The sequence below is a fragment of the Cyphomyrmex costatus genome, unplaced genomic scaffold (assembly GCF_001594065.2).
Source record: "Cyphomyrmex costatus isolate MS0001 unplaced genomic scaffold, Ccosl1.0 scaffold69, whole genome shotgun sequence".
In the NCBI taxonomy this organism is placed as follows: Eukaryota; Metazoa; Arthropoda; class Insecta; order Hymenoptera; family Formicidae; genus Cyphomyrmex; species Cyphomyrmex costatus.
This window is the reverse complement of record NW_017280255.1, coordinates 2,130,616-2,145,890: the sequence shown is the minus strand read 5'-3', so window position 1 is coordinate 2,145,890 and position 15,275 is coordinate 2,130,616. Positions and strand designations below refer to the sequence as shown.

Genomic DNA, 15,275 nt, shown 5'->3' with positions numbered 1-15,275 from the left:
TCTCTCTCTCTCTCTCTCTCTCTCTCTCTCTCTCTCTCTCTCTCTCTTTAATATATATATAATTACAAATCAAGTCTGATAAAGAAATTCATAATAAACATTTCATTAAATATTTCTAAATAGAAGATCAAATTATTACGAAATATACATATGGATTATATAAATCAAAGTATTTGAGTATGTGCAATAAGTTTCAAGAAATTGTAGCCTTTTACTACACGTTCTATAATAAATTAGTAATGATTATTGTAAAAGCCAAGATCTTGATAAAATTATACCAACATACATAAAAAATAAAACAAAATTTATTCATGGTAGGTAGCGTGAAAAAAACCTCAATTAACAAGAATACGATCTTGTCAGAAAAATTCTAAGCGTTCAAGCGTATCGTAGTTAAATTTTTTTTACGCTTCGTAGAAATTATTCTAAATATGTATTTCCAAGTTGGAAATCTGACTTTACACTCGCGTGTCATAACATCGTAGTGCATCATCATCTCGATTCTCGACAATCACGAAATCACTTTCTTCCCTCAGTTTAAATCAAATCCGTACGGACTCGTGTTTTTCTCAGCGTTGCTCAATCTTCGATAGCATCAGCAATAACGCAGAAGCCGTATCACGTTCGACGAATCCGCGTGTCGACATCGAACAGTATTTACTGCCTATTGTCTGTTTGTCTGTCTGTGTTGAAGCACGGAATATCATGAGCTACTATCGACCGCGTAGCATATAAAGAAACGCTCCAAACATATCCTCGTAGCGTGACAAAAGTCGCTTTGTAGTCGCGAGACAATTTGCGAATCGGATCTCTATTTACAAGAAAAGAATTTTTATGTCTCCGCGTGTATACTACATTCACGTCCCGCTTTTATCAGACGTTATCACCGCTCGTGTATATAAATAAAGTCAATAAAAGAATCTAGAGGTTCGAGCCGGCGATGTCCGTGAATCTCGATGACGAAGCGTGCCGGAATTTAAGACGGTATTCCATTTTTCAGTCGAGTTTAACATTCTTGACAGACCGTGACAGACGTGACACGCGGCACGCCGAAGCATTTAACGACAATGCGAAAACGGTGGCTGCGAAAAAGAGATTCCGAGAGAGCGAGATAACGCGGGACGCGAGATGAAAAGACCATAGACAGAAGATGGAAAGAGAGGTGCGTGGAAAAGAAAAGGTACATGACGAGGAGCCGGCAAGACGTGGGATCAGCCGGGACTCGGAGCAGCATGAACAAAAATTTTAAAAACGCGGAAATAGCAAGCGGAAGAGCCATTGCTGAGCGGAAGAGCCGTTTCTCCCTCGCCCGCGCCCCTTCCGTTACTTTCTTCTTTCCTTCCTTCACCCTCATTCTTCCTCTCTCATCTCACCTGATAGAAAGACGCCCAATTGTTCTGGGAGTTGATCTCGTGGAACACGGTTTCAACATTCTTCACGCTACTGTCCGTCTCTTCGCTGCTGGTCATCCTGACGTCAGCTCGCCGCTTTTTCGATCTTAACTAGCAGAAATATGAAATACACACGTACGACGCACGCCAAGCAAGCAAGCACGCACGCACTCGCGAGAGGAGGCTGGGCTCACACGCGTACACAATCGACTCTCTCGCTTTCCTGACACTGGACTCCTCGTCACCAGAACGTGCAATATGCCAATTCCCCCTCGTTAATGAATAGTGGCTTTCACAGTTTTAACTATCGAATCATAGGAAGAACACAAAAAGACGGCGCACGCAGCGATTCTACGAAAAGCACGCACTTACGCACGTAACCTATGGTCCGTTGCGGCAAGGCGCGCACACTGCGCATGACTGCGCAGTGCGTGAACTCACGGCGCAAATGGCGCAGCGCCGGGCCAGTGAGGCGTGAAACTGCGCACGCGCTGCCAACTGAACTGTCCCTAGTTCGAAGATCGTCGTACCAGGGAGAAACCTGAGAGCGGCCATGGAGGCCTTTTTCTTGTAATGCTTCTAAAGGAGCCTACAGACCAGTTGCGGGATTCTCTAAACGTTTTTTTGATAATTGTTGTTAACGTTAACTAGCGACAGCCAATGAGAGCCGCGCTTTCTTTTAGGATTGTCCTGCCATTGGCTGTCGCTAGTTAACGATAGCGACAATCATCGATAAAACGTTTAGAGAATCCCGCAACAGAGCGGCGCAGCGGTGAAGCGGCGAGCGATAGCCGATGAGAACCATGCCTTTACGCAAAAGCAATAAAATAATCCCTTGGGGGTGTTACAATTTTTTTGTGTATAACTTTTTTTTGGAGGGTGGGCAAATGAAAATAATGGGTGGACAAACGTGGACAAACGAAAGCAACAATGATTTTATCAAAATTCGCATTTAGGGGTGCCGACATCTATAAGAGCTGCTCTGTGAAGTCGACACCCCTAAATGCGAATTTTGATAAAAACATTGTTGCATTCGTTTGTCCATGTATGTCCACCCATTATTTTCGTTTGTACCCTCTATTTTTATTATATTTTTCAGAATAATGAAAAATAATCACTTGGGGGTGTTACAATTTTTTTGTGTATAACTTTTTTTTGGAGGGTGGACAAATGAAAATAATGGGTGGACAAACGTGGACAAACGAATGCAACAATAATTTTATCAATATTATCTATATGTTGTTAATATGTGTGTGTGTGTGTGTGGATATATTAAAATATAAGTTAAGTTAATATGATACAAATAGGTAATTTATAAATTATTTTTATAAAACAAAATTATATTTTATGCTATAAATGAAATTAGTTAAGAAAGTAATAGGTTTTGGATAACTCAGTCTAAAGATGAAAAATTTACAAATTCGATATCTTCGTGTATCTAAATAATAGGATAAAATATTCTATTATTATTGAAGAAATTAAGGAGTCAAAACATTATATGAGTACAGTTTTAGATATAAAATATTTCACTAAAAACAATATTTGATTTCCAAAATACATTTTTTAAAAAAATATATGATATAATGTAATTTTTAATGAGGTAGTTGTTTTCTGAGTTACTATGATAATATGTATATTAAAAATAATTTTTTAAAATTAAAATATATAATTTTATAAATTAGTTAAATTAATAATTATATGTACACACTTCATAAGGTATATTACTTATAGTACATCTTTGATATTGAAAGAAAAGTAAATTGTTATGTATGTATAATATAGATATTTAATCAACGGTTTCTCATAAATTTTAATTTTCTTTTCGAATTTTTGAGATGTTCTTATCTTCTTGGTTGTATGTATCTTTATCATTTGTGCTTTTTCTTTTATTTGAAGTGGCTGATCCTTTTTGCAGCCAAGAAGCCATAAAAGATGCTTGACTAATCTCCCTATACAATAATAATAATAATAATAAACCAATAATTTACTTAATTTTGTTATAATACAAGTAAATAGTAAACAACAATATACAAACTTTTATGATATTCGATTTTACATAGTAATCAAAATTGTTTACTTTTAGCTTTACGAGTTTCTACTTACTTTGGTTTTATCTTTTTTCTACAGTCAATAGTTTTATTGAATCCATTATTAACAATCATAGATACTGGATGCCAGTTTAGTGCAGTTTCTTGTAATATCATGTCATTTAACGTTTTAATTGCTGCATCTGTCAATAAATCTTTACTTAACCATACCTAGAAATAAATTATTTAAGATATTAATGATAAACTTATATATTTTTCTACGAATTTTATATAATAATATTATATTTATATTATGTTACTTATATATATATATATATATATATATAAATATACTTGACATTCTTCCTCGTTGCTTAAACATACTGGCATGCGATGATGTAGCCAAGACAATACCTTATTACTCTCTCTTGTAATAATGGAACAGCTATATATAATGTTCCCCTAAGATATAATAACTAAATAATATCTTGAACATATATATTTTGTTCTGTTAAAATTGTTGTAGGAATAAGATAGGAAAAAGCTGATCTATAATACCTCTTCAGTTTTATGTATTCCAAATATTCCAGCTAATTTTAATAATTTAAAACCTTTCCATCCATTTGTTTCAGAAAATTCATTACCCCATGTTGTAGGATCATCTGCTTTTATATCTTTGTCTTGAGTTGCATATATATAGTATGGTTGTTTCTGAACTTTGTTATCTGTACCAGGTTTCCATTCATAGAAACCTTCACAAATCACGATACATCTTTGTTGCTTTTGCAATGATGGAGAATATACTGTTGAGGAATGTATGTTTTCTAAACGACTGTTGTGAGTGGCTATCTTATTTGGACGTTTCTTATAATCCCCCTATAAAATTGATGAAATAGTTTATATAAATAACTTATCCATCCATGTAATATATTTTATAAAAATTGATTAATTTTAATTGTACTTAAATGTAAAATGACAAGATTGCAAATAACAAATGTTATGTCTATAGATTTAATATTGTAACTTGCCTGATACCAAGGTGGAATCATTCCCCATGTCATAGCACAAAGAACTCTTTCCTCTTTTTCTCCTTCAAAATGTGAACCAGATGTTATACAAGGCAGGACATCTCGTGGACACATATTATACGATGGATCATATTTTAATTCAGTTTTAGTCCATGTTAATTTACGTTGTTTACCATTGACATCCTTATATCCACATGCACAACATAAAGTCTCAGGGTCCAATGCGCTACAAATTTACGTAAATTAAAAACCTTTGACATAATACGTATCAGTACGTAAGCTATAGTGCGAATTTCCAATATATAATTTTATAAACTAATATACTGATAATTGATAACTAATGCATGTTTCTACAAGGTAACTATATCTATCAAAAAGTTGCAACAATATATTGATTCGTTCATCTATTATCTATGTCATGCAATAATTAAGATAATTAATAATAAAATAACGATAAGACGATATTTACCAACAAATTCGACCACACATTTTTTTTATTACTGTATATAAATATAAATTTAATTTTTCACGCGTCCTATACTTTCATACGTTCCTCAAACCTCAAACTGTAGACCACTCATCACAATACTACACAATACTACCAACTGGATATTTATCTTTATCACTAGATACAAATCCTGTTAGTTTTTTAGTTATCCCTAGAATATCATTGTGTTAATATTTTTTTATTCCTTTCAGAATGAGCATCATGAAATCCATATGATTTAGAATATATAATTTCTAAATGAAAAAGAATATATATAATAGAAATTGCATTATATAAGTATTAAATTAGGATTATATATAATTTCTTTGTAGTTATTGTGATTATTATATTATATTATTATTTATTATCTATTTCTTTACCATGTTAAATTATTCTTATATATTGTCAAGATTATTTCCAACAAATTTAATTATATATACATATATCTCTGATTTTAATTTGGTTATCGTACTTTTTCATGTGCTAACAAAATTAATTTATATAATTTTAATATTCAACAAATCCAAAGTTTATTATCTTTTTAAAAATAAGAAAAGTTATTAAAAATATGTTGCGAATTTACATAGTGAATTAATTAATATATTTTTTCTTTTTCATTAGCATATAAAATTAATGTCCACTAATACTAAATAACTCAGTGTAGAAATTTTGAGATAAAAATGTAATAAAATACGCATCCGGTTCGACATAAATTACAAAAAAATTATCATTTTAATCATGTTAATTATTTATTATAAAAAACACATAGTAATATAGTTTTTAAATAAGTCATCACTTATATTATACATTATACTTGTATGTATATAATAATATTAATTATCTCATGCACGTACTATTATATAATTGAAATTATCTATCTGCTTGAATTGAAAGTTAAATGTATATTTAGAGGAAGTTTTAAAAAATATTAGTTGGAACTATATATTTTAATAAATGAGAATTTAATAAAAATATATTAAATATATGATTAAGAAAAATTGTCTCAAATTATCTCAAATTTGATAGTTCCTTTGATAAAAAACAAGCTGTCTTTTGATTTAAAAGATTTCTTTCTTTCGTAGTAATTTTCTTAAGATATGCTGTACAAATTTAATATAAATATGAGAAATCAGACACAATAGGACAATTTGAATTTAAAATTTTTAAAACATAAAATTTGGAGATGCTCTTTATAGAAAACAGCGACGGGTTTTTTTTCACAAGTATATATATTTATTTAAAATTAACATGGTCGACTAAAACTTTGTGAAAAGTTACTGTGACACCGTGGTTTTAAGAGATTTTTACATACTTAATCTTAACGCAAGTGTTAATTTTCACGGCGGCGGTGCAAGTCCGCATGTGCATGATTAAGTAATGAGATAATCCAAAGTCTCGTCTTGCAGATATGGTGTCATTATATCAGCGTCAGCGTTAAAAATGAACCATATGCAGTAGTCATTGATCAAAACAGGACTTTACTGCGACTGAGCCAGTCACGATTTTTATATGTGTATCTTCCTCTTATTGTTAGATGATTTCAAGGGACCGGTTTTGTCCTCTGGTATTCGCAACGGATTCGTTTTTTCCTTTCGAAGAACCGCCGGTATCGAAAGACTTGGTATGCGAAACACAAGGACGCATTTCCTGTGGGTTTTCCCCTAAGGATATATTCAATTTGTTCCCCGACCAAATTATGGAGTCAAAATATAAATCTTTAAATACGAAATTTTTAATGATTCTTGAGGATTTCAAAACTCAATTTATCACGCAAGAAACTTCTAATATTTAATTCTGTATAGATATATATATATATAAATAAAAAAAATTAATAATAATCACTTTCATATAAATGCGCTTTCATATATCTATGCACTTAAGTTTCTCCCAATATGTCGTGAATATAATTTGATTTAAATTATGACGGAGTCAGTCATAAGTTAATCCTCTTTTGTAAAGAGATTTTGTTTAACGCGGATTTCCTGTTGGCTAAAAGAAGAGCTATGAAGTCTTTTTTTAAATAAAACCTGTTTAGAATGCTCCAGAAACCAATTTTCAATCCTTAAATAGTGATCATTTGTACATTGAATAAAGGATTCCTCCTTTATTCGTGAGTACTCGTTCGGTCGTTCTGTTTCTCGGATTGCCAGAAGGCTCGTTGAACTGCAGTTACTAATTTACTACGCTAATGAGTCGCGCGAAAAAGATTCTCGCTCTTGTCGGTAACCTCTCATTGCGAAACACGATGTTGAAAAAACTGTACGATGTAAGTACCTTTCGACGGAGCCCGTTGTGTCACGTATTACTCATTCAGCGCAATGAGGAAACAGAAAGAAAAGCGAAAAAAATTCTTGTATGTAGCAATTTCGTAAAAAAGAATAAACATGACTTATTGGATTTATTTGATGAATGGTTTATCAAAATAATAATTACGTTCCGATTATTGTTATAATAGTACGGATTTGATTCGTGAGAATATTTGTGTCCAGAATATTTTCTGTGAACCGCCCTCTATTAAAAAGTTGATTCTAGATTCAATACAAAGTATAGAATATGTTCGAAGAATATCTTGTAAACATTATCGTCATTATGTCACAATCGTGAGAAAGAAATTGAAACACGGTAACAAGTGTAGAATCGAGCAACAAATATTTGGAAAGGGACAAGATAGAATGACGGAGAACCGCTCAAGGTAGACAGGAATCAGTGGGTAGATTCCCCTTCTTCTTGACCCTTTTATTACTTTCCATTAATTCTTTCATCAGACCTGAATCGTCCAGTGACGTGAAAGTAACAACAGTGGTACTCAGTTTTAAAAAAGAATTTTGATTAATATTAGATTGATAAATAATTAATATGCTAAACATATATGTTATTTCTCTGTATATAGATTATATATATATATATCTAAACTTTTAGAAAGCTTATTAGAAGCCATTTAAAAATTCGCATGCGCGCTTATCGTCTTCATAAAAAACAACTTAATTCCATTTAAATATACAAATACATTTTTTGATGAGAAAGTGAGAGCTAATAAAATTAAGAATTATAAATATATTAACATTTAGAAACAACAATTCCTTAATTTAAAAAAATTCTAAATATCAAGACACACACACAATTGTAAATACTATTTATATAATTTAAAAAGCACTCCTAATATCTACTGTAATGTAAAAAAAGTATTATTTATACTTGTCTGAAATAAACAAATTATTTGAAGATAAGTAAATTTTCCTGTCTTTTCTTTATATAGACATAGTTTTATAAGTATCTATAATACATATAAATGTATTTGTATCTATAATTATCGGCGAATTCTATTTTTTCATTTTCACAAGTGTTTGCTCAAGAAATGTAAACGGACCCGGATCACCGGGTTTCCCTTGCCGGTCGAATGATCATCCTTGGCCAGCGATCAGATGGTTATTCTCACCTGCCGGTAGAATCCCCCAGTTTGACGCGCTCCGACACACCTGGTGTTCCCGACTTCGACTTGGAAATACTTTGGTGGGGCCTCTTCAGCCTTGCCTCAGTGCATTATATACACGGGCCTTCAGTTGTCACCGCGACATCGGCGAAGTCGCATTGTATGTTACGTTTCTCGTTCAATTGGTCCTATTGGTTGCATCGGAGGACATTCCGAATATTGTTATTGTTGTGCGGATTTGACTCTTGAGAATGTTTGTGTCCAGCCAGAACGTGTCTTATTGTCAGTGTGGAAATAGGAATATCATATCTTGAAACCAAAACTGCATCAGCCTGAAATCTAATTTCGGTCTCATGTGGTACTACTTTTGTTCGGGAGTGATCGGTGCACAAGTACGTCGCTGATCAATTTTAATCTTTTAGCGCGACGGTAAATTTTGTAAAAATTAAATTAAATTTTTTAAAATTTCTCTATGTGAGTTTTTTGAGATTTTATTCCTTGAATTTATTTTAAAATAAAATTGAAGACTAATATTTTTTTATAGTTATTCGGTAAGATTGATATAAAATATTTTTTTACATATTAAATAAAAAATTGATGAACATAAAGCGTTCTTGATTAAAAAATATTTAAAATTTTAATTTTTTTATTAGAATACGAAAAAGTGAGAGAATATTTTAATATAATTTTATAAATGATAATTTTAACATGGGTGTATTTATTTCATAAACTTAGACATTATTCTTACTTTGTGTATTATTATTAAGTTAATACTATTTTGAGTTAATGCTGTTTTCATTAAAATGCTATTATAAGTATTATTTTTTTTTATGACGTTGTTTTATATTTTGAAACTATACATTCTTGGACAGAATGTAATGGAATCTTAAAAATAGCGATAATATAAACAAATTGGAAACAAATGTCACACACTGTACATGTTTTATGTTATTATAACGATTATGGTATTATGATTACAATACTATATTTTATTTCTTAATATTATTAAAAAATAATTGAGAATAAAAAATCACAATGTTAAAAATATGCGATTGAACTTGTAACATGTTTTTCATGAAGATACGTATTTATATACAAAGAAACACATATGTTAAAATATACATATTTATATTTAAAAAAAATATATTTTAATAATTGGTATATTTTTTAATTAAAACTATATTGCTATATGTTTTTATATAAACTTGAAGAGAATTGTAAATATTATTTTATTTTTATTATATTTCTTAATAGGTTTTAAAAGTTTTGATATATTCTTTTTTAGATGATTAATGTACATATGTGACATTTTTATTCGTAAACATGATTACATGTCACACACAAAATGTGATTACAACATATCAGTTCTCTCTTATTAGAGTGGACTGCATCTACTTAAAAAAGTCTTGTAATATAAACGGACAATTTTGATAAAAACCGAGTACTTGAACTTGTTAATAAGTTTATGTTTAATGATAAACAAATTGGTAAAGTTTAGTGAAGTGTATAATAACTTAATTGTATAATTACAATTTTAATGTGATAGTGTAATAACCAAATGTAAGTAAACATAATTTTATTTTAAATTATAATTATTAATATTTAGCAGATAATATACTCAAATAAGTTATCATGTTATTACAGAATATATCAGAATAATAATAATAATAATAATGATCTTATTATTGCAAACATGTTGTATATATATATATATACTATATACATATTTTAATATCAATATGCAATAAAAATCTATAATTACAATTTTATTAAAAATCTTATTTTAATTTCTTAATATAACTCATATTTTTTCATAACATGTGCCAAATTAATTTTTTAAATAAGTAGATCACAAATAAAACAAAATTTGATGTCAAGAGTTTGTCTTGTTGATAAATATTGTATTAAAAAAGAAATTACATATACTGTATAAACAATTTGTAAATAATATTCGTAAAAATACATCTCAAAGAGCATTGTTTGATTTAAATATACGAGTTTTGTGTAGAGATAGGAAAGTTATGCGCTATTTGGGTTACTAGACGCAGTCGTTCTACATTTGAATTATAAATTATTGACTAGCATGTTCGCACGTTAATTACGTAAATGATTAAAATGAACTCGAGACATATGCTTAATGAATGAAAATCGAGCGTGATAGAATGTGACTGCTACTTTCTCGCGTCCGTTAATTACAGTTATAATTGTTAACAATTTTATGCATTAACGTAGACTCAAGCAATGCACGTAGTTTCTCTTCCATTTGAAAATGTTGCTAACAGGATTTGCTATGTTTACTCCACTTTGCTAAATCCATTAAGTTTATTGTACATTTTTATATAAAAAATATTTATATATTCTTCAATTTCTAATGTAATAAAACATTTTTTTAAATGTGTACAGAAATAAAAAGAACAAAACAGAATCGTCTTGATTTTATTTCTTGATTGTGAGCTATATATTTATAGTAGCTATTTAATTTTCATTAATAAATTTTTATAAAAGCTGTTTAATTTTTGTCAAAAAAATTAAGACAAACATAAAAGGTTGCAACATGGAAAAATTTAATCGTATTATTTCGATTTCGTCTTGCTAATTTAATCCTGTCTGATACAATAAGATTAATATTTCAAATAGTTTCTAATTAATTTTATCGCGATCGAAATATGCTTCTGGGCATTGCGTGTTATTCACACACAATTCGATAAACACAATATCATATTAATATAAGTTATGAATATTCGCATATAAATGTAAATTATAAGTAACACTCAAGGCGGATAATTTCAAGGCCACACATTTCCTGTAATTTATTGACGCACATTGTCTAATTATAAAAAAAAAAGATAATAAAAGGAAGGTATATTTGAGTCATGTATTAGATAAAGCAACAGAAAATGAAGAAGAAAGAGAGAGAGAGAGAGAGAGAGAGAGAGAGAAGACAAATAAAAGTATACATTTTTAAATAAATCTGAATTAAATATACTAATTCTTTATTTTTACATAAAAATTATATATAGACATTTTTTTTTATTGAATTACAAAAATGTACTACAAACTGCAAAAATTTATGTGAAATGTTTATTTAGGTTCTCATTTTTCACAAATGGAATAAACATTTTTTATGTTTTTAAATATATATATTACATATGTGTATATAAATATCAGTTTGTATTGATGAAAATGCAAATTATTTTGCTTCTCTGTTTTTGGAAATAAGATTATAATGACAAGCAAGTATATTCGTGACTGGTATAACACGTAATAATAACATTCGAAATATAATAGTTCTCTTATATGTACATTTTATACATATGTACGTATGTATGTAATGTACTGTTCTTCAGAATGAAAAATTGACATAACACTCTATCGCCTTAATGACTGTTATTTTCGTGACAGTATTGATTATTATTCTCACAAATGTGAAGAGCCCTTTTTAATAAATTATCTGATCTTGCCTAATCGTTTTTCTTGCGAATCTCTCGTCATGGGAAACTATCATATTTGCAGCAATTGCATGTTATCACTGTACCATTACGTCAGAAGCCTACATATCTACTTTATATAGGGCTCATGAGACATTGAATACTCTTTAAGCCCGGGGCGTCAAAAAGTGATTAATTTATATGACTCTACTACATGATAAGATCATAATAAAATAAGATAATTTTATGGAACAGAATAAAAGAATCTTTTGTTTTATAAAACTAGTGGAATTATGAATAAAATTACATATTAATATAGATATTAAAAAATTAAATTAAGTCAATAAAAAATTAAATTATTTGTTTTAGTTTTTTTTTTTATGTAGGAAACATTATTTTAATTTTAAATCGTCTTGTAAAGATTTGTATTGTCATTTAATCGTATAATTACCTACTATTTACATCGTTTTTAACATGATCTTTCATAGATATGTCATTATAATAGTTATATATTTGTACACATCTTTGCACACAGTAGACAATACTTAAGTAGGTGACTCGATATGCGACAGCAGGCGATTACGTGATCAAGATTTTTTTCTTTTTTTATCTGATCATCGGAGCGCGACGTTGTGGTCGTACTTGTCATGAAGCTCTGCGAGTACAGGGTTTTACTTTCACAGCGTAAGATCCCAAGTTAATACGTCATTGCGCAATATACGTAAGGCAATAAAACCACAGAGGTTACTGAGCCTTCGCACGATCGCTATTAATAACTGCGCAAATACTGTCATCAACGTCAATTTTTCGTATCGTAAATAGAATTCTCACAGCAGCAATAGATCGATAATAAAAATGTCGATGATAATGTCTAATAGCTTGAGAGATTCTATAGGTCCCTGCGCAATAATATGACCTATATACAACTGACTTATACGTGTGTTTGGTTTATACAGCTGGAAATAAGTCATTTCTCTATTAAGTCCCCTTAGGCGATGTTCACACTAGCCTTTTGTCTTTTAATTTAGTCTCTTTTTTTTATATTTTTTCGTCCTTACAATTAACGTGTTTTATAAGCATTTTTTCTTTAAAACATGTTGATTATTTTTGTCCGATTTTAAAATTCACAATATGATCAAAATATATCAATGATTTTCTACAGTAATAATAAATAATATAAGTATAGATAATGATTCAATTAATTAATTGTTATATATATATATATAGTTTTTAAATTTATAATCTTAAATTTTATTTGTTCTACATGATTATTCTCTAACCGCAAGTATAAAGTAGAATCTATAGATGTACAAAAATAAAACTTAAATAAATCAGTTTTGCACCATAATAAGCGTCGACTGACTCGATAGGTACCGAGAGTAGCATAAAAAAACGTATCGAGTTACTCCGTTTACCTATATTTATGTACATCTTCGTACAAATTTGCAGCGATACGGATAATTAACTTTCTTAATACAGGAAATAATTAACTTTTTCCTATACAACAGAGATGCAACGTCAGGACACTGGGCTTTCAACGATTACTGGTCATTTTTACGTTCAAATTGCTTCTTGCGGAAATGAAACTTGAATACTTTTATTGAGCATTACTTTTGCTACTTCCTCAAAGGCTATGCTTTGCATATAATTGTAAGAAAACGTGCTGAGTGGACTCAGAACAGACATAACTGCGAACGTAATCAAGTGTCGACAAATTACTGCATTCCAATGTGTCGCACCATAATACAAGAGGGTTTTTTTATGGAAGGTTTAAGTACGCCATACCTTTACTTTTTTATCTCCACATCGATGCTGTGAAAAATGTTAGAAGTTTCTTGTCATCTATAAGAAAGATAGAAATGCAAGATTCATAAAAATATTTAATATAAAAAACAGTTTTTTTTGTTTGTTTTTCATAATTCTATAAAAAGTTAAATAAAAGATTTCAAAGTCAAAAGTAAGACTTTATGCTGGATAAAATTAAATTATGAAAATTCAAACTGAATCACATTTATATTTATACATACTAATTACACATTAAGATCTTTGAGAAGGATTTTTTTTACTTTATTATGTTAATATGTTCACTTTTTACATTCTTAGTTTTTGAAATATACTTCATAAAAATAAAAACAAATATATTTAAGTTTATCTGTATAATTTATAATTATGATTATTTTTCTTAGTTAAGTAAATAAAAATTATGAAGTATTGTTTGAAGTTTCAAATTTCGCAAGAAATAAACATAAAGTAATCTCTAAATTAATCTTTAAAAAATAATTTTTGTTTATCATTTTTGCTTGTGAAACAATTTGAAAAAATTTTCCGAAAGACTGAGAGATTCAAGTAGTACACTTCAAGAACACATTAACCGGATATAGTGTTACTCGCGCTAATGGCTTGGGAAATCAAGTGACTAAGTTGGAATCAAAGTTTCATCAGTACTTAAAGGTCTCGTAAGACCGAGAAAGCCATAACATTGAGACCGTCTTAATACAATTTACGTCGGAATTCACAGAAGAAATATTGTTCCTTTTTTGCGAACAGCGGAATGGCTCGTTGGATATCTCGGGAAGGTAAAGCGACTTCCGCCAAATCGAGAGACTTGAGTTATAATGCCTTGAGAGACTTGTTTACAAAATGATGCTTGAATCTCGTGGAGATAATAATTACGCTGGTAATTGAATAGAGAAAAGAAGACTATGAATCATGTTTTTTCTCATTCACAAGAGTTTTGAAAATATAAAATATTTTATATTAACTTATCGTACACTTATTATCAAATAATAACAAATGTAAGATAACCCATTTTTATTTTTATTAAATAAACAATTATACATTCCATAAATTAATATTAAAATTTAATCTTGCTTGATATATGCCGAATTATTTGGCTTGATTGCCTTCAAAGCAAATTTTATTTTACATTTATCTAGTAGATCTATATACATAGAATTATTTATTTTAACACGTATGTGGAAGTAAATATTTTCAGAGTTTAGTCATTCTTCAGATAAACGATTTGTCTAAATAAACGATCAAAGCTACTTTCACACAGGCAATCTTTCTCAATTTTGCGGACATTTATGGAGTAACGAATGCGCCACGCACGTGATCAGACACGTGGACGCAAACGTCAAGAAAATCCCAATAGACCCCCTATTTCGTTTCAGATGCTTGATTATCCCTGTTTTATGCATAAGCACATCCCTCGCAATGCCAGAGCGTGACTTACTACATGTCGGACCGGATTAGAGAAAATTCCCTTCCAAAATTGCTTAACAATTTCTGAGTCATCAACTACATCCGATGTGAAGCGAATATATTGAATTCAAATATGCTTCTGCAGAAGTAAAGAATTTGCGCGCGTACACAAAGAACGATACTTATCATGAGTCATTATATTCTTCTTTTTATAATCTTCTCTCTTTCTCTCTCTCTCTCTCTCTCTCTCTCTCTCTCTCTCTCTTTCTCTCTCTCTCTC

General features: G+C 29.9%; 3 protein-coding genes across 5 annotated transcripts in view; 1 reads left to right on the top strand and 2 right to left on the bottom strand.

The window, feature by feature from the left end:
• Positions 1-1,759, bottom strand: part of LOC108780318 (Protein tyrosine phosphatase 61F) — a 10,977-nt gene extending 9,218 nt beyond the window's left edge. Inside the window, exon 1 of one of the 2 annotated variants that reach the window (XM_018547973.1) lies at positions 1,374-1,759. In XM_018547973.1, coding sequence (XP_018403475.1) covers positions 1,374-1,469 — 96 coding nt within the window. In that variant the 5' untranslated portion in view covers positions 1,470-1,759. The remainder of the gene's footprint in view (positions 1-1,373) is intronic. The other variant, XM_018547975.1, reaches the window with a different exon arrangement.
• Positions 1,760-3,191: 1,432 nt separating this feature from the next.
• LOC108780320 (embryonic stem cell-specific 5-hydroxymethylcytosine-binding protein) lies at positions 3,192-4,936 on the bottom strand. Of its 2 annotated transcripts, XM_018547979.1 has the most exons (6): positions 4,916-4,936; positions 4,447-4,672; positions 3,977-4,294; positions 3,773-3,880; positions 3,495-3,649; positions 3,192-3,340 (listed from the first exon to the last, which is right to left on the bottom strand). In XM_018547979.1, exons 1-6 carry the CDS (start codon positions 4,933-4,935, stop codon positions 3,202-3,204), a joined length of 966 nt encoding a protein of 321 aa, XP_018403481.1. In that variant the 5' UTR covers position 4,936; the 3' UTR covers positions 3,192-3,201. The 2 variants fall into 2 exon arrangements, with proteins under 2 accessions (XP_018403481.1, XP_018403482.1); XM_018547980.1 differs by lacking the exon at positions 3,192-3,340 and having other exon boundaries at positions 3,491-3,649.
• A 3,630-nt stretch (positions 4,937-8,566) lies between these two features.
• The window catches only part of LOC108780322 (uncharacterized), a 19,480-nt gene continuing 12,771 nt past the window's right edge, over positions 8,567-15,275 (top strand). The window contains exon 1 of the mRNA XM_018547982.1: positions 8,567-8,755. The gene's annotated coding sequence lies outside the window, so the exon portion shown is untranslated. The remainder of the gene's footprint in view (positions 8,756-15,275) is intronic.